The sequence below is a fragment of the Manacus candei genome, unplaced genomic scaffold (genome assembly GCF_025592945.1).
Source record: "Manacus candei isolate 608988 ecotype Guabito, Panama unplaced genomic scaffold, ASM2559294v1 h1tg000018l, whole genome shotgun sequence".
Lineage (NCBI taxonomy): Eukaryota > Metazoa > Chordata > Aves > Passeriformes > Pipridae > Manacus > Manacus candei.
Window position 1 is genome coordinate 13,869,184 of NW_026138066.1, and position 18,945 is coordinate 13,888,128.

General features: G+C 43.3%; 1 protein-coding gene across 2 annotated transcripts in view; it reads left to right on the forward strand.

Moving 5' to 3' along the window:
- Positions 1 to 18,945, forward strand: part of CREB3L2 (cAMP responsive element binding protein 3 like 2) — an 85,198-nt gene that overhangs the window by 45,302 nt on the left and 20,951 nt on the right. For both annotated transcript variants that reach the window (XM_051784764.1, XM_051784763.1), the window contains exons 3-4: positions 15,457 to 15,623; positions 17,232 to 17,319. In XM_051784764.1, coding sequence (XP_051640724.1) covers positions 15,457 to 15,623; positions 17,232 to 17,319 — 255 coding nt within the window. The remainder of the gene's footprint in view (positions 1 to 15,456; positions 15,624 to 17,231; positions 17,320 to 18,945) is intronic.

The following is an 18,945-nucleotide window of genomic DNA, read 5'->3' on the forward strand; positions in this document are numbered from 1 at the left end:
CCCTTTCAGGTTTATTAAAAACAAACAAACCAACCTTTTAAACTACACTTATTTTTCAGTGGTGAGTGTCTGGAGCTTTCTGTTATCCCAAAATGAGAATCAGGTCATCTTATTTATGTTTCTAAATACATGTGTGGGAATGTGACTTCAGATGCTGCCCCAGTCTTAGAACTGGTCTTGCTGAAGTTTCAGGGTTTTTTTTCCTTTTTAAAAAAAGGCAAAGAAAAAAAATAATGCCCATCAGGAAACAACTGGTGATGTTGTAAAGACCTAACTGCAGTTTTATAGATACTGGGCTGTATGAAATGGCGATGCATAGAAAATTATGAAAACCCACAGCAGTTTTAACAGTTGTCTGTAATTCAGCAGTTATAAACATCTGGAGGGGAAAAAGGGGAAATGCAAGAATGGTGGGAGGAAGAGATGCAACCTGCTTGTTCTGAAGTGGTTTGTCGGAGGAGCAAGACCATGAATATCTGGTAACTATAAGGAATAATCGCCATGTCAGACTTCCAGTCCTAATAATTGTTTTATGTCTTCACCATTAGCTTTACTGTACAAAGCAGTGGAGTATTAGGCTGCATCACAATAAAAGAGAGGGAGATAAGTGCTTGTGGCTAAGCATTAACAAGCTAAGCTGTTTGTGAAGATCCACCAGACGTGTCTTCAAAGGCTGACAGCTTTGTAGCCCAGAGTGCTCTCTTAAAACAAGATGAAAACTGTTAGAGATTTCACAAGATGCCAACTCATAAAACCTGTGAGAAGGCTTTTCAATGTGAGGCAGGGTTTTTGGAAATGATCTGGAAACATCATCTGCAGAAAGTCTTCTCGTTTTGTATTTCCTAGCTGTTTTATGTGAATATTTTTAAATTAACTCATACAGGAAATATTAATTGTGGCAGGAGAAACAAGCACAAGGAACATCAGAAACCAAACTCCTCTGGAAGTTAATAGAGAGAAGTTTCAAACTAGGCTAAAAGAGAGAAATTTCAAACTAGGCTAAAAGTGAGGGGAGTTTCGTTTGGGGAAAAATCCTGAAGAAATTCATACTGCTGAGACCACTGGGTAATTAATAGAGCTCTAGTCAAATGATGTTTTAAAAAGCCAAGAAACATTAACAAGTGGGGTTTAAAAATAGAAAATTAATGGAAAACATTTCATCTTATGTTCACTCTGCAGAGTGTTTCATAAGAGAGGAGGAGGAGTTGTTCTTAGTGTTTGGGATTTTATTTAATCTTAACCCTGGAATCATGCTCACAACCTTTTTGTACCTGCTGACTTTACAACCATGAAGCTTGAAGAAATACTTGAGAAAACTGTAGTATTAGAATGAACCTGGCTGTCTGACAGATATTCAAAGGCATGACCCTGCTGATTTTTCAGTTCTTGAATCTGTGGGAGCAGGGAAGGAGAATTTTGTGGATGGCAGTACTGCAAGGTTTGACATTGGAGATTGAAAGCATCTCTGTTGTTAGATGGTGAAGGTACACAGTGCTCCTGATAACTCTAATGAATGTCAGTCCCTTTGGTGGAGTAAGGGGACAGATACTGGGAGCACCAGTGTCCTTTGTGGGGACCAGGAGGTACAGGGTGTGGAGGGGGAGGTTCATATGCTCCAGGATCATCTCCTGCTGCTGGGGAGCTGGGAGAGGTTTCGTGGAGTGGCAGAAGCTGAGAAATGAGGTTGGCTGAGTGACTTATTTATAGAATGTCCCAAAAGATTTTCATTCTCCAAATAATCACCCCACTGGGCAGATTAGTGAGCTATTGTTTTTTCTATGGCCAGGCTTTACGATTCTGCAGGGCTCTGTCCTCCAGGACTGGGAGTGAAAACGGGCTAGTGAGGAGGCTCATGAGTGACACTTTGCATGTGTGTGCACATCTGCTGTAAACACCTGTGGCTGTGGACCTGTGTGCCTGCAGTCAGCAGCAGTGTGAGGAGGAGGAGGATGGCACAGAGCAGTTAAGCTGTGTCTGGATGCCATTTCAGAGCTTTGCCCTTAGCTCTAGAGGACTAGAGTAGTTAGTAATGCAGTGTTTCTTGGTGAGTCTCTTAGCAGTTGTCCTGGCAATGAGTGCTGGCAGGTTCTTTCCCAGGGTGTGCAGAAATGCCATTCCCTCCAAGACCAGTGAGTGTTTATAGGCAGGCAAGGATGGGGAGAGCATGAGGAGTGGGAAACCTCGGGGTCATTTAGGGCCAGGCCCTTTAGCCCATATGGATACATAATGTGGACTTGGAAGTGGCACCTGTTGCACATCTTACTGTCCCTCTCACACCAGCGGTTACTCTGTTCATGTGATCTGGAGCTGCAAACTCCTTTCAGCAAAGGCAGCTTCTCAGGTGCCATGTGCTGCTGTGTGCTGAGGTGCAGGCTGGCTCCCTGTGTCACTTCTAACCGGGTGCATGTTAATGCACCACCCACGATGATGTGGGCAGGAGTGGCTTTTGCCACATGGGTCTGGTGTCCTAAAGGGAAATGTACCTGCCTGCTTTTAAAATAGCCTTAAAAACTAGAGTTTGTCTGCTTGGTGACAGACCTGTTGGAGATGGCAGGTTGTAGTGACAACTGGGGGTGTGTGGCTTGTCCTGGGACAGGATCCTGCTGTCTTTGTGGGCACAGGATGACCCTGGACATCGGTCTCATCTCCATGGCACTGGAGCAAGTGTGCTGCCACCAGGCAGGCCACATGTCATATTGCTCTGCTACCTGCCTTTCTGCCCTCCTCCTTCGGCTGTACTAGCCTGTAGGAGGAGGGAAATAGATTTTCTTAGTTATTTCCATCTGTTTCAATAGCACCCAGTGTCTGTAGTGGTTTTTGAACTCCAGTGTGCAGGGAAGATGAGAACAAGGCCCACCTTGTTCAGTACATGATCTACAAGACAGGTTTAAGTCATTCAGTATCTATTTCCATCTTTTGTTTTTCCCCCACAAGTTTCCCACAGCCTTACTAAAAATGTTTTTCAGGTTTCCTTTCAGCCATTATGTTGGATTGATTGTTTGTTCTGACTCCATAATCACTTTCTTGCCCACTCTTGCAGGGGAACAAGTAACTTGTGCTGGGAGCTGTTCTTGTTGGCCATTACCTGGCTGTTACCACAATTTCTGCAATTGCTAAATTGACCTATTCCTGTAATTGTAAATCTTATATAAAGTTTTTCTAAAATGAGCTAGAAGTGTAAAACCTGGGAAGCTCATAAGCCTGGATTTAACTTTTCCGAGAATTCCTGTTAACCTCAAGGTGAGAACACATTTAAGTGTCTGTAAAAGCAAAGTCCAAACACCAGTTTTCCCCGCTTATTCACTCCTCTGACTTCACTGTATTGAGGCTATTTCCCCAGCTTTGTGCAGAATAACTTTCCTGCATACTTGCAGCTTGTTGTTAGTGTGGGGTCTCTGAAGGTGTCAGTTTTAGAGCAGATGTGTACAAGACATCTGGCATTTAGTCTTTTGGTTTCTTTCCATGACGAGAATCTATTCTTAGATTGAATTTGCATAAAGTTTTAAGAGTAAAGATACTAGAAAGAGAGAGAGGAATATTTATAGGCTTGACCTGCCTGCTTGCAGCTGGCTGATCATAACTTTTGTTTGCCTGGACTGGTGAATAAGGCATATGGCCCGGGGAGGGCTTCAGGCTGTAACATGGAAAAGGAGGCTGTGTCCCTATCCACACCAGTTACACTGCCACCTCTCTCCCACCAGGTTTCTGCTTTCTAGTTTTGAGCCCAGGCATTTTTGAGACAACTGCAGAGTGGCTGCAGAGAAGGACAGTGGATAGTTGTGAGGTGGAAAACGCTCTTGAAAGGACATGAAGAAGTTGGGAGGGGAGACTGAGAATAGGGCTGATGGGTAGAGGAGACCTCTTACTGTGCATTGTGGCCTTTTGGGGCACAGATTCACTTCTGACAATTGTAAATGAATAGGAAAAGAAGCTTAATTTTCTATTATGTTTGGTGTATGTTTGTCTTCACTTTTCCAGTCTCTGCAGCCTTTTAGAAAGGGAGGGCTGTGGGTTGGGCAGGTAGGAGCAAGGCAAGACCAAAGTTTCATCAGGGACTGTGGTTACCATCCTTGTGACTTGAGATGTGAATGTAGACTCCTTCCCTGCCCTCCCATGCTTCACCTTCTCAGCTGTAGGCACAGACTTGAGGATAGTGTCTGTCCCTTGTTTTGGACATTTGAGATCCATAAATGACAGCCGAGTACAAGAAATACCAAGGGGCTGGTGTGTAGCAGGAATGTGAAGGCAGAGCCTGCAACATCTGTGTGAGGTGGTGCTTGTCATGGTTGGAGATAGCCCCAAAATCCAATCCCCAGCTCTATTCCCCCTCCCACATCTCAACCTAATGTGAGATGGGTTTTTCCAGACAAAACATACCAGACTCAAAGTGGGGGAAAGGGAATATATTACAATGACTATACAAATAAATACCATATCACATTATACACATGATCACAACTATCTCTACCATAGCATATGTATTTACAGTGGATCAGATCTCTTCTCCCCTCCAAATAAAAGTCCAGGAGGGAAAGAAGGACAGATCCCTTCCAGTCCTGAACAGCAGCATCTTCTGAGGCAGCAGTCTGTCTGTCTTCTCCACATGCAGCAGCTGATAGCTGGATTTCTGCCAGCATCCACGAGGGAGGTGTCCAAGTCTCTCTCGGCCCCATCACCTCCAACCGAGGGGTCTTCCGTGGGCTTCGTAACCCCAGACGAGGTCGTATCACCACGTCATATCACGAAGACACAGGGGGGTCCTCGTGACGGTCTGGTATCTCCAGGAGACTCAGCTCCTTGCAGGGCCTCTGTGCCCTGCCTCAGGTTGCCACCGTGGCAGCAGTGCAAGGGGGGGGAGCCAAGGTCAACTCCCCCCGCATTCCTCTGGCCGTCCCGGTCCAGCTCCGGGACGCTCTGAGCTTCTCAGCTCCTCTCTCTCTCTGGTGCTGCATGTCTAAAACTCTTCTCCTTAATAGGAGTCCATCTCCCTCTTTTCTCAGAGGGATCTCAAAGGAGTTTGGGGGGCTGGTACAGTCTTACCCCAAACTCTGTCTCTCAGCTGCTGACTCTCCTTTTCCCGGCTCTCCTTCCAGGAGTCCTTTTCTCTGGTGCTGCATGTTGTTTCTGCTGCTCCTTCAGTTCAGGTGTTATCTGCTCTGGCTCTCTGCCACCATTTCTCTGGTCAGTGCCGGCTGCTGCTCTGCGCCCATGGAGAAAACATCTCCCGGCATAACTACAGGCACCTAGCCCAGCTTTATGCTGCTCCAGGTCCCTGCAGCCCCCAGCCAGGGGCTGGGAGGCCCCAGAGGGCCCGAGGGGCTCAGAGCCCCTTCCTCGTGGCTCTACAACATGGCCACCTCTCCAACAACAACCAAAAACAACTCTTCTTTTCCGGTGAGCTTGTGATATGTTTACATTTTTGCAGGAGCGCCCATTGGACAGAACTCCAAAACTTCCAGGGGTTTCCACCCCTCGGGGTCTACCACTTTTCTTAGCCTCTAGGGGAAACACAAGGTCCAAACCACGACAGTGCTTCATCCTGTGAGATCAGCCCAGGTGGTAGGGATGTTTAACAGTCATTTTGCATTTTGTTTTTTAGGTGTTTTTTACTTTGTGAGCCTGACAGGGCAGAGGCAGTGGACAGCCAACTAGGCATTGGTACAGTGTCTCTCCTCAAGTTGTAGCCAGGGGGCTGGGTGCATTCCTTTCCCCCTCCCTCAAGGGCTCTGCTTTTGAGACTAGTCTGGGACCTCACCTGCCTCTCTTATTCATGCTTTCCTGCTCAGGAATGCTTTGAAGTTACTTTTGGATTTGAAGCAGCTTGCCTTGGCTAAAGGTTTGACAGACTGATTGCTGAAATGACGTGTTTCTATTTTACTCTTAGCTGTGCCAAAACTGGGGCTGGCCTCAGACTGTAACCTGTATTGTTATTGGGTTTTTTACTGCTGAGGTTATGCTTTCCTGTAATGTGCTTTTAAAGCTTGAATTTTCTTTTTAAACTTCAACTCCATCTCTCTGCATGGTTTGAAAAAGAAAAACATAACCAAAACCAGCCAAACAAAACCCCAAAAATCACTGTATGTGGCTCCCATTTCTCCAGTGCAAATAGCCCTTCAGCAATGAATCCAGCCCTCATTTCAGGCAGGACTGTGTACACGAAAATGCTTTCTTGTGTGTGGAGTCCACAAGCAGTGTCATGTGCTGTCTCTTTGCATAGAGATACCTGTGGGCTTGAGGCTCGGGTTTGTCTTCCTACATTTTGTACGTGTACATAATATACATGTGTATATGTGGTGCATATATGTCATATAATATAGCCTATTTATAGTAGACTATCTTATATATCCTAATTTTATTTTTTTTATATAACCTATATATAGAGAGAGATGCATTGTCCTGCTTTTGTTTTTCACCAAATACTGAATCAGTGTAATATGAACAATGAAAATGCAACTTCCTCTGCCCTGACTTCAAAGAAAATGGAACTGAACAAAGAAATTCACTTGTATTTTGAAAAGTTGCTGTCAAAGCCATACTATAATTTTTGAGAGCACGTTCCTGCAACTTTTTTCCCGTATAATTTTTCTTATTTTTATGTGTTTGTTTAGGAAATGGAGAGAAAGCTGTTTAGTGGCGATAGTATGTGTTTGGGTGATTTTTATGTGGAAATGTAGCAGTGAGTCCTTCTGATGAAATCAGCACCTGCTCATTTAAAGTGATAGAATCATAGAATATGATGAGTTGGAAAGGACCCATCAAGATCATCAAGTTCAACTCCTAGTCCTGTGCAGGACACCCCAAGAATCATACCGTGTGCCTGAAACATTGCTCTGTATGTGAATAACTCTGTAGGAGAGCAACTAAATTCATACTAAAGTATGAAAAGGCTTTTGAACTTTTATATGTCCAAGGTCCAAAGTTTCAGTAGATCACTCTGCATCAATCTTGTAACTTCTACTTGAGCAGAGCAGCAGTGTCTGAAAAATGTCAGTTTTGTTTTAGAGGTGAGCATTTTGGTGCTTACTTATGGTTACTGTTAATAATTGGCAACTTTAGTTGCAGTCTGACCTCCTTTAGCTTCCAGTTCCACATATATGAGAGCTCAGTATAACCTTTGTTCCTATTAAAGAACCATCTCCTCTCAGAAACCTCTTTCCCTAGGTGTTTGTAGGCTGTAATTAAGTTCCTCCTGACTTCTGGTTGGATGCAGTCTAAATGAACTGCACTTCCTTGGTGTTTCCCAAGGTAGGTGGTATCTTCTAGACTTTGAGCTATTGCAGTGCCTTTCTCAACACAGGAACATTTGCAGTTCCTTTTCAGAACTTGGTCAAGTGACTGCAGGAGCTGATTTCCCAGGAATAGTTTCCCACATGATGCATATTAGGGGAATAGTCCTCCTATTTCCAGTCCTGCTGTTTGTGAAAGCAGTGATCTCATTCTCTCTGTCTTGTTGCACTGAGAGCTCAATGCTCACTTGGCGATGCGCTGTGAGCATCAAGTCCATTTAATGTGTGTTGAAGCCTGATGGCTGCCATAACACAGATATGCCTTCACAACATCTGCGTGGGGTGTGAGTGGAAGAATCCAGACCTCTGAGGGAGAACTATTTTATTTGAAGATAGTGCTTCTGTGGGTAACTGTCATATACCTTAAAAAAATCATAGTCTTTTACAGGACATTTAATGGTATCAAACTTTAAGGCTGTAAATCCAGCTACCACGTCAGTCTGTGCCTGACTCCCACATATATATATGAAGGGTGATGCTATAAAAATAGCAGTTTTCAACCCCTGAGCAAAATAATTAAGAACTATCAGGGACTGTATCCCAGCTATGCTTATGTAGTGTTAGTCTGAAGGGAGGTTAAAGCAGAACCTGTAACTCCAAGACATCTGACTGGTTTTACATGACAAGATGCTTTGGATTGAAAATTGTCACATTCTCCACAGGAAAGAGGATATTGACCCTTGTTGTTTATGTATGGAAGGAACAATATGTCTTCGTTTCTATCTTAATAACTTTGGTAGTGATAGAAATGATTGTGGGTTTTAGATGAACTCCATGCCATGCAGAGGGGATGCCAATATGAGTGATGATCTCTTGTTAGAAGAAAAGCTATTTCTGCTGCATTGTGATTACTGTCTATTGCTGCTGCTGATCTTTGCCCCTTTATTTAATTTTCCCTTTGTGGCACTTTAAAAAGGACCTCAATGCTTGGTAGTCAAACAGTGTCTCCTGTGTTGAAGCTGTTTTGAGGGCTTCAGTTTCATTATTTGTGGTGAGAGTGTGTGTGTGCACGCTGGGAGGGAGAAATGCCCTTTGGAAAATCTGTAAGAGAAACTGTTTGTCAATGAATGTGGGCTCTTACCTCACGAAGGAGAGAGGGGGAGCAGTAGTGGCGTTGGAGTTCAGCATTTCAGGCATGATGAACAAGGCTTGTGTCTGCCTGGGGGTGTTACGTGAACCCAGAGCTGGACACTGAGGACCATTCGACCCCAGGGGAAAGACAAGGAGGCAGTTGTTCCTCCAGAAAGGTCCAAATTTTGGGAGGCTGCAGAGGCTCAGACTGCAGAGCTGGGGACACTGAACTTCCTTCCCAGCAAGTGGCATGTCCAGCAGCATGCCCTAAATCTGTGCATCAGCAGCTGGTGGGGTGTTTTTGCCGACAGTGAGCAGTCATTTCCCCCACAAACAACTTGTGGGCCTCTTCCAAGAGGTGTTTTCCCCTTGCAGTTAGCTGGCTCCCAGTTTGCAGCTGTACTTCTGTAGTGTAGAGCTGGTGAGCACCCTTGGATCCTTCTGCTAGATGTAAAGAGGCAACATCTTCAGAGGTGGGATTCAGGCAAGGACCGTACTCTTGTCCAAGGTACAGCTTTGCAAATGTGGACCCTTGGGGCAAGTTTAAGCACCATCTGAATCAAAATGTGTTATTAACATGGGATGAGCTGAGCCTGAGACTGTGTATGGTTGTACCTGGCACGGCTATGCAGAAGCCGGGTGGGCTGTGCATCCGAGCCCTTGGTTCATGATGACGGTGTAAGGTCTGCCATGGACCAAAAGGAATTAGTTGAAGCCCTAGTGATCTAATCTGTAACACAGCTGAAGAGGGAGATTATTTAAATGTGCTTGGCTGGAGAACAGTTTGACTCATTAGGGAACTTCCTGCATTACCCTGTTCAGAGATGGCTCTTCTAATACCTGTGCAGAGCACTTTGACCCGTAGTCTGTTGTGGTCTCCTTAAGTTTTCAGTTTTGTTTTTCTCTAAGCTGTTTTATCTGTTGCTCGGACAGTTAACTTCAAGGAGGAGGCAAAAGCTGCCTCTTCATTCTGCTTACACAGAAAAGGATATCCCTTGATGATTCTATAGGTCTTGCTTGCACGCTTGTTTGAAATGTTGTTCAGTTCATGCATCTGTTTTCTATGTGATGTTAATCTGTAATGGTGGTATGTGCTTTTCTCCACTTCAAGATGAGGTTCAGTGGTACACCCCTCATGTGGGTTGTTTACATAATGGTGCTATCTTACTTTTTACTGCAGGGTAAAAGAAAGGTGAAAACCATGTTGTTTCTCTGAATACTTGCACTCTCTGTACTTGGGAGGGGTGAGGGTGAGATACAGAGTGCACCATTAATTTCATTTATTTAAAAATGCACAGTAACTCACTGATACAACTTGGTTATCCAGTAAGTGTCTCTGTTAAACTCTAATGAATAGTGCTGAAAAGAATGTGGGGAGCAAGGGAGATCTTTTTAGTTATTTTGTAAGCTGTTTCTCTGTACACCTGTCAGAGAGGGTGAAATTTAGTCAACGTTGGAGAAGATTTACTTATTCTCAGGAAAAGAGGTGGCATGTTGGACAAGACTGAAGAATTATTTGGATGGAAATAATTTAAAAAGAAAAGCAGAACTTTCGGGGAACTCTTTAAAAAAACCTGTACAGTTGAAGTAAGCATTTTTGAGCTTGCTTTCCACTTTTCCTACCCTGCCTTTCCATAATATGCCCATGGAAGAAGGAAAGAAGCAAAATGTTGCAGTTCTTCAGAGAAATATGAGTATCCTAGAAAGCTGCACATGGTGTTGTTAAGAGACTATGTCTAATTTGTTATATCTATATATAAATACAGATATATTAAAAATTCCTTTTATGAACACAAGAATGGTGTATATATTAATTCTGACGTGTAAAAACACAGCCATTGTTGGTTGTATGTTTTTCATGCACGCCTAAATCACACATACTGGTTATTGCCACAGCTGTGAATGCTTAGAGGAGCACATTTCTGATGGAAATCATCATTATAATGTATGAGGTGTGCAGCATAGAAGTTGACTTGGATCTGTTGTACCTAAAGCCAAGCACATGTGAATAACTCAGTCTTCATAACGGGCTTCAGAGCTCTGAAACTTTCATTGTGCAAAATATTGTGTCATCTTTTCCCTTTCGGTTGTAGTGATCTGGAGGAAGGGAAGTGAAAAGTCCGCTTGTGGTATGTTGAGTAGATCTTATGAGCATTGCCCATCTTAACTGCAGATGGTGGAACCTGGGACAGGATTAGGACCTCTGAAATAAAGAGAGAGGACAGAAAGTTTGTTTGGACACCTTGCTGAAGATGCGCACGGCATGCAATGCTTACACTTACAGTACTGAGGGAATTATGTCCCATTTGGAGTTTCATCTCTTGCATTATCACCCACACACATGGCATCTCACAACACATTGCATATCATATCTGGGCCCAAGCTGGACTCATGATGAGTACAGCTGGGAAAGAAGAGGACATGTTTGAAGTTTTTCCTGTCAGTGAGAGCTTAGCTCAATACACTGATTGTACTTAACTTTGGTGGCTTGTAAGGCTTCTGCCTTTTTTGAAAAATAAAGAAAATAGTGGAAGATGCATGCTAAATAAGACTGCAGGAAAAGTGGGACAAGCTTGATGACAGAAGAAGCACAAAAAAGCTTTCTGAAGAAATGTAATTTTAGTCTTGGATACAGGAGATTTTAGATGCTTGTGTCACAAACCCTGGGGTGCTGTGATGAATGGGGTTTTTGGATGCGTGATTTGAATCTGATGTTTAACTTGCAGCAGTGGTAGATGCTCACAGCTGAACCTGAAAGCTCAGTGCGTACTGTATTTTGATCAAGTATAATAACAGTGCTAAATCATCTGAAAAATCCAATTCCAGTTGTCTCCAGTTGGCCATTTTTAATTCCTAGTTACTTTTTGGCCTTAATCTCTCCATGTCTCAATTGAATTTTCAGGACCATTGTGGAAATGAATTCAGGTTGGTGGAGCATTTCCCTGGGAGGGGATTAAATAGCCCGTGGAAACAAAATATGAATTTTGTTAAGGAGAGGTGAGGCTATGCATGAGACAGTGAGAATAACAAAACATGGAATATCTCCTCAATTACTGGAGCACCATGCATTCTCCTTTTTGGGTAAGGCATGAGTTCTGTATAGAAATTGTTTCATCACATCATTAGAACATTCCTGTTTTTATATGTATGTGATGTGCAAAAGGACGCTGAGTTAAACATTCATAAGTATTTCTTAATACCTCGGTGATTTTCAATACGAATGTTCAGTTAACATCATCCGTATGTGCAATTTAATTACCAGTGCATTGCACATAGAAGTGTTAGCTGGGATTTTGGTAAGTACTGTGTAGACTCTTTAAATTACATATTCCGTGTGCCAAAATGCCTTAGCATTCATGGACTTATGAAAGGGTAGGTAAAGGGGAAATGATTCTCATCTAAACAGCCATTGCATGGTAAAGTTCTGAGGTTCATAGGAAACTTCACCTGGGAAGGGAACTTGTTCAACAGTGGACTTTGGAGTCTGTGTTTTGAAGCCCGAGAGGAGATTTTTAACAGTCGAAGTGACAATACTTAGGATGTCTGTTTTCTTGGCCATTTGGATAGCTGAATCTCTTGCTGAGGCTTTCTTCTCTCTCTGTCTGAATGACTTGGAATGTATTTTGCCTCACCTTAGAGGATGCAGTGTTGCCTTACTCATATCTGTTTGAATGCATACAGTCATGGAGATTATTTTCTCAGCCTCTTGCTTTGGATTCTGCCTCAATAGTTCACGTGTATTTCCTGGATCATGTCAAATATAAACACCTCTAATTTCTTTCCACAGCATGCCTTGCTTGGACCCTCGCTTTTCCTCCAGTGGGTCCCTGGAGCCAGCCTCTGTTGTCCTTTCATTTCAGTATTTCACATGTACCTTCTTGCTTGTTCTCATTATTCCATGAAACCTCCCTCATAGTTCTCCATAACCCTGTATCAGAAATACTCTTGTCTTGGAGGATGTGCTGTACACCTCTCTGTATGATCAGTAATCTATTAGTCTGCTCAATTTTTCCTCTTTGCCTGAATTTTTCTGGTTTTGTGCAGTATTCTCAAGGGCTTTGGGAGAAGGGCTGCCACTGCTCTGCTCGTACAGTGCTTGGCAGAGTAGACTAAGATGCTAAGGTATTATAATAAGAATAAACTAAGAATAAACTATTATAAGAATAAACGAAGAATTATAAGAGTAAACTAAGATTTTCAGATAATGTCAACCTGCTGTGCTCAGGAAGAGTAGAAAGGACAGTGGGAAATGTCTTTGCAGCTCTCTTGGAGCAGAGGAGAGATCATCGGAGACTTTGGAAGCTGGAATGTGTCAAAAGAAAGTAACTTGTTGCACAACACTATGATAGTGTGCGTGCAACAGGGCCTTGGAAAAAGTGGGGACAGAGAACTATCAAGGTGGGATTTGACCAGTCCTCTGTCCCTTTCTTTCACAGGGTTGTTCATCTGGAATGAGACCTGTCACCTTGCATCATAAGAGGCAGTGTCAAAAAAGTATTAGATACAGTTCTTCAGAGTTACCTCAGTGTTAAATGCAGTGTGTTGCTGTCGCTGGAAACCATCTGCAACCCTACAAACTGGTTAGACTGGTTTTAAAGCCTAGAATAACTCTGAGCAGTTTATGCAGATCTAAATGATGATGGCAGGGATGTCAAGTTAATCAGCAAAATCAGCTTCCAGAGGAGTCAAATGACTAGCTGAAGGCCAGCATATCTTGCTGTCTTAGAGCTGCTGAATATTTGCGATGAACCTGGGGATTAGAGGTGATAAACATCATAAAGTGCAGCCTTAGAGGACATGCCCTGTTTTGCTGGTCACCCATGGCTAGATTTCTCTTCTTGCAAGATGATACAAATTTGGGAAAGTTCAGGGCTAATTACAATTACTGGCTTCACTGATAGCTCTCCTTTATCCCTAGTCTTCCCTCCCAAAGGGAGTTTAAAGTAGATTACAGATGATGGTGCTGCCACAGGTGTAGCTCGACCCAGAGGTGCAAGAGGAGGCTCTGCACATCACGATGTGGGGGAAGTTTGGACAGAAGTTATCCAAACAGGCATTTCAAAGTTGCATTGACCAAGGGATTCTGGATTCCCAGGCAGATACTACTTTAAAGGTATTACCTGAATGATGGACACACAGCAAGCAGGGAGGGAACTGTGCTCTCATGTTTGTGAGCAGAGAGGCTCAGGGATGGTTGCCGTAGAGCAACGTCCTTTCTCCCGAGTTAATATTTAGACAGTGATACCTTTTATTTTTTTTTTCCAAAAAATACTTCTATTTTTACATTTCTACATTTTCCAGGAAGCTTTGGGAATAAGCTCTCCAGATACTTAAATACAGTGTTTAGCCCTTGCTCTACAGTTACTTCTGGCAGAGATGAGCTTGCTGTTCATGAGGCTTCTGATTACAGGATACTTATTTTTCATTTTTAATTCCTTGGTGTGTCTTTACTCAAATTACCTCCTTCCTTGCCAGTGGTGGAGGTTAGGTCCCACCACAAAGTAATTACTAGCACTGGAGATGTACATTCTTCTCCCTTTTTCCAGTCACCCAGTGTCTGCCCAGTGCCTGTGTGCTCTGTGTGTGTGTGGTCTTAATAGCAAGGACACACAGCAGCACAGAGGCTGTAAGCCCACTCTTATTTTTGTTACCTGCTTGCAGCTGAACTCTGTTGACATCTCACCAGCTTGATGCACTCAGATGTGAAGGGCCTTTTGTCAGCCTTGCAGAATACTGGTGGCACAGCCACACCACCGTGGCTGCCTCCCAGGATGTTGATGCAGCGTGCAGTTAATTCAAAGTTCTGTTTCTCTTTACTAGCCCTACAGTGTACGTACTTGCCCTCTGTTCTGATGTTGTATATTTGATAAATGATCTGTATGAAGGCAGTAGAAGGTGTTGAAAGAAAGATCAGCACTCTGTTTTCTTTTATGTTTACCTTCAGATTCCAGCTGCTTGATTCAATGGACGTGCCTCTCACAACTCCTGATGAGTTGTGGCACAGAACTGTGCCACATGCTTTTGAGATGCAGTGCAGCTGGTGCAGAGCTTTTCTCTTCTGCAAGAGAAAAGAACTTACATAACTAAACTCTAGCAGTTGGAATTGGAAGTTTTTAAAGGCAGAATTGCAACTGCCAAAAATGCATTTGATTATTTTACGATTTTAAGAGGGGTTGTTAATAGCCTTGTGGAATTGTTTTAAAGGTTGAGTCTTTTTGAGTTCTTGATCCTCTATCATATATCAGACCTGGGAAAGTAAATCCCTTCTCAACAAGTCAAACAGTGGCTGCTTCATGAATGGAAATAGGGGGCTAAACCTACCAAGCCAACCTTCTTCAAGTTCTTGGCAGTGCAAGGCCAACCTTTCAGCTTTGTCCAGAAAAAAGTTTCATGACTTTCTTCTGATTAGTGAACTTGCAGTAAGTGGAGTTAGGGGACAATTCTGCCACTATGTGATGCCTGTTCCAATGCTGCCGGTTAAAATATGCATCCTATGCTATGACTTCCCAGAGGCTTTGGGGAGGAAATCAGCATGATCACGATGTCACTGGTGCTCCTGTGAAGTCACCAAAGCCTATATCCTCTTTTACACTTGTTGAATGAATCCTTGAGGGAAAAAAAATGAAGTTGATAATGTGAAGATACTTTGTTCTTAAAAGTATAATATCACCATTTAAGCTATTTGATGATTGCAAACAGTAGAAGAAGTCTGGCTAAAGGCTATCTCTAGGAGGAATAAAACTGAGTCAGCAGGCATTAGTGTGTTGAGGACATGGCTCCCTGGCTGCTTTACCCAGTGGCTTGTTTGGTCTTGTTCTGCTATGCATTAGCAGCTTTCAGCAGTGTACAGTGATTAGTGCTCTGAGTCTTTCCTCGCTGCTCCTCTGTGTATCCTGGGGCTAGGATTAGGTTACAGCCCTGAAACAGCATGGTTGTCTGCTTTGACTGAGAGCTGAATAGCAAGGGCAGAGTTTTGTTGATAGACTAAAATGTCTTCTGTGTTTGTTTCCCTTCTCTGGAGGAGGAATGACATTATTTTCATTTGTAGTCTTTCTATCTCTGACCTAAACATGTGGTGTCCAATTTCCTTCCCTGGCAGGTGACCTGGAAAATGAGGAATGGTGTCTGGCTACAGAGTTTACTCCAGCATCAATAAAGACTGAGCCAGGGTTGTGCGAGACATCAGGCCTCGCTCCCTCCGTCAGTCTCACCGTCACAGCCACATCACTGGAGGGAGAACGACCTGAACTACAGACAGATGCCCTGGTACTTGCAGACTTCCTGTTCTCCTCTCTGCATAGGTTCTCCTAAGACTGCATAGCAGTGTATCCTCCTTGGTGCCAAAGCTTGGCAGTTCAGAGTGCACACTGCAGTCTGCTTTAGTGGCTTTTAGTGTTTGCTGGTGTCCCCCTACTGCTGTAAGAGCTTGTGTTTCAAAACACATTGTCTGCATCTTCAGGTCTTAATGGTTGGATGCACAACTTTGTCTTCTATGCTAGCCCCAAAGCCTGGGGCTCTTGGATTTCTGAAAATATTTAAACAGTTTCTGATGAACCTTTTACACCTGAATTCACTAATCCATTTGCTCTATCAAGTCTGTGACAAGCTAAGCGTCTTTAGTAATAACTTGCTCTAGTGCTGCTGAGCCTTCCCCTAATGAGAACAAGACTCCTTGTTTGGATTGACTGGAGAGTTTCCCTGTTTGCCTGCAAAAGTTACTTTTGCCAGATCTGTGAAGCTTTGACATTTCAGGCTGCTACTGCTGCTTCCACACCAGCCTGCCTCATGAGGAGCTTCATAATGCCTTTCTGGCCAGCTGGAGCAGCCAGTGGGCATTCTAAAGTGCTCATTTTGGCTGTGGTTGGGTTAAGGAGAATGAACTGCAGCAGCTGATGGCTCACCAGGGTCCCCAGTCAGTGGAGGAAGGAGCATGACTGTTCTCAGTCCCAAGGGTGCAATATCTGTCCAGGCCGGATGGAACTGGTAAATGCTGAAAATAAATGTTTCCACTTGGACATGGATCAGAAATACGTGCAACAGAAATTATTTTATGAGAAACTGAAGAAAATTAAGCACAAGTTTCCCGTAATCCTCTTCTAGTCTGAATGTGCTGTTCCCGGTACGCAGTCCTGCCGTAGCTTGGGATGCCGTGACTTGCAGAGGGAGTTCTGGGACAAGCTGGTGGCTCGTTGCAATTGCATGGATTATTTATACATGTTACTGAGAGAGATTTCAGCTGCAGTTAACATGCTGATGTGCCAGAATGACTTCCTCGAGCCTGGGACTGTAGCACACAGACAGACTCTGGGCAGCAGCTTGGCAGCCTGATGCCCTATCCCTGTCAGTGGGGCAAACCAGGTGTCTTCCCAGCTTCAGTCAGCTGTGACTATTATTTTCCTGCTTCTCCACACTGTGAAATGAACTTGGGCTGACAACCTGGTGTTCAGTGACTGGCACTGTGCTCTTGCTCCCAGATGACAATGGCCTTCAGCAGGCTTTCCCCCACTCCCAGGGGTGTTTCTGTCCCTGCTCAAGCTGTGCAGTCCAGCAGATCCTAGTAGCAGCAGCTCTGTTGCTAAGAGAAGTAATTTGAGTGGGTTGCCTGCTAGCTTTCAGTCTGAAATGTCATCTCTGAGGCGTAATCTTTTTATTTAGCTAAATATAGTAGTAAGAAAAGCCATAGTGGGAGTAGTCAGGGCAGTATTCTCTGTAGCCTGGTTTAGCAAACTCTGTAAAGAAGTTAAAGCTTTGCCTGTAGCAGAGCAGGAGGAGAGGAAACCTCTCCATTTATGGAGAAGTAATCCTTGTGTCCTTCTATTAAGATTTTTAAGATGTGTACTTTGGGTTTTCATGCTGTTAATGTCTCTTTTCTAGATGAAACCACTGACCCAGAAAGTTCTTCCAGAGATTAAATTGGAGCCCCATGAAGTGGATCAGTTCCTGAACCTCTCTTCTAAGGAAGGTCTGTTAAACACCAAACCAAAATGCAGGGGGAGTTGACCAGAATGCACAATAAATGTACTTTACCCTGATTAAGTATTTGAATTCCTCATTCACCATGTTAGTCTTCAGGCTGAAGCTATTGTTTTCTAGGGATTCAACTCAGGCTACTGAAGAGCCAGACTCTCTCTGACCCATTTATGTGGGGTTTTTTTCCTTCTTTTTTTTTTTTCCCCTTGTTCATCACAAAGAAAATGATCCCTTTTTGTCTGCAGGGTATTAATAATTGTAGTGAAGGGAGCTTGAATTCTTAAAGTACAGGATTATTTAGGATAGAAGAGAAATCAATTTGAGGAGACAACTAAGGCATAGGAAACATGAAGAGTGTAAGTGGAAACTTTACTGTTAACCTCTAATACAAAAGCAAGGATGTGAGTTTATAGGAAAATAAAAGTTAGGCAAATCTGTTTGTAGCATATTAGTTTTAAGAACAACCAGGATCTCTTTGCCCTGAGCTATAAATAAAGAAGGAGGAGCAATGATCCTTGCCCTGAAAGTTAAACACAGTTTTGCAGGCCATAATCTGTTAAAGCCAAGAAAACTTGAAAGAGTCAAATATTTGGCCTGAAATCTGAGCAGATAACTGCATTTCAGTTAGGAACACTTGATATTCTGTTAGTGGATTCATTTCTGTAGGTAAATAGTACTGCTCTAGGGAGAGAAGCAAGTGATGTAGCAGGTAGAGGCTATATCTCAACCCAGGGTGTAGATTTGATTGCTCAGTTTGGGGGATTAAGGGCCTTGCTGTTTTTCAAGTATATTTCTTCTTCTGGCAACTGCAAGAGTTAAGATGTGAGACAAAAAGAGTATTATAGCTTTTTTTTGTTACTATTTTTCTTCCATCCTCCCTCACCACCCATTTGATCTTTTCAACTCAAATTTGCAAAGCATAGCAGAAGTGGAAGGTGGCAAATTAACCTTTATCTTCCTACTTCAAAATTTAATTGCTGTAAATTTAGGTAAGAGAAAAAAATGACTTAGTTATGGCTGGTTTGGACATCTGCTAAATTGTCCATGCAAGAACAGTAGGTGAGACATATCTGCAGTAGGTTCAGACCCCTTTGGTCATAAGCAGAACTTTGCTTGTCAACTGTAGCACAGGTTCTTTTGTGTAGAAGTGCAGTAGAATTTAGGACAGCGTGAGAGAGGTTCCTGTGGTGGCTGCCTGTGCTGCTCCTGCTCCATTAGTACATTGAAACCTTCACTATCACGAGGTTGTCAGTCACTTCTTCCCAGTTGGGCCAAATGAAGTCCTTAGGAAGACTTTCTCTCTTCCCTTAGCACATAACACCTTGGTTGTGATCCTTTCCCATGAAGAATACTGGCAATTTGTTTAATCCACAGCAGAGTTAGAAAACACTGTTGTTTTTGGAGAGAAAGTGTGCTGGCTCAGAGCCCCTCTGTTAATGAGGTTTCCCAGGAACAGGGAACTTGTACTTTAGGTTATACTTAAACCTCAAATCATTTGAGGAAGAAGCTGAAGTGTAGGTAGAAATGACTGCAGCATATGCACGGAGCCCTGTTTTGTCTGTCGAACCTAAAGACAGCTGCTGCATTTCATTCCTCCTTTGGAGACCTGCATGCTCTG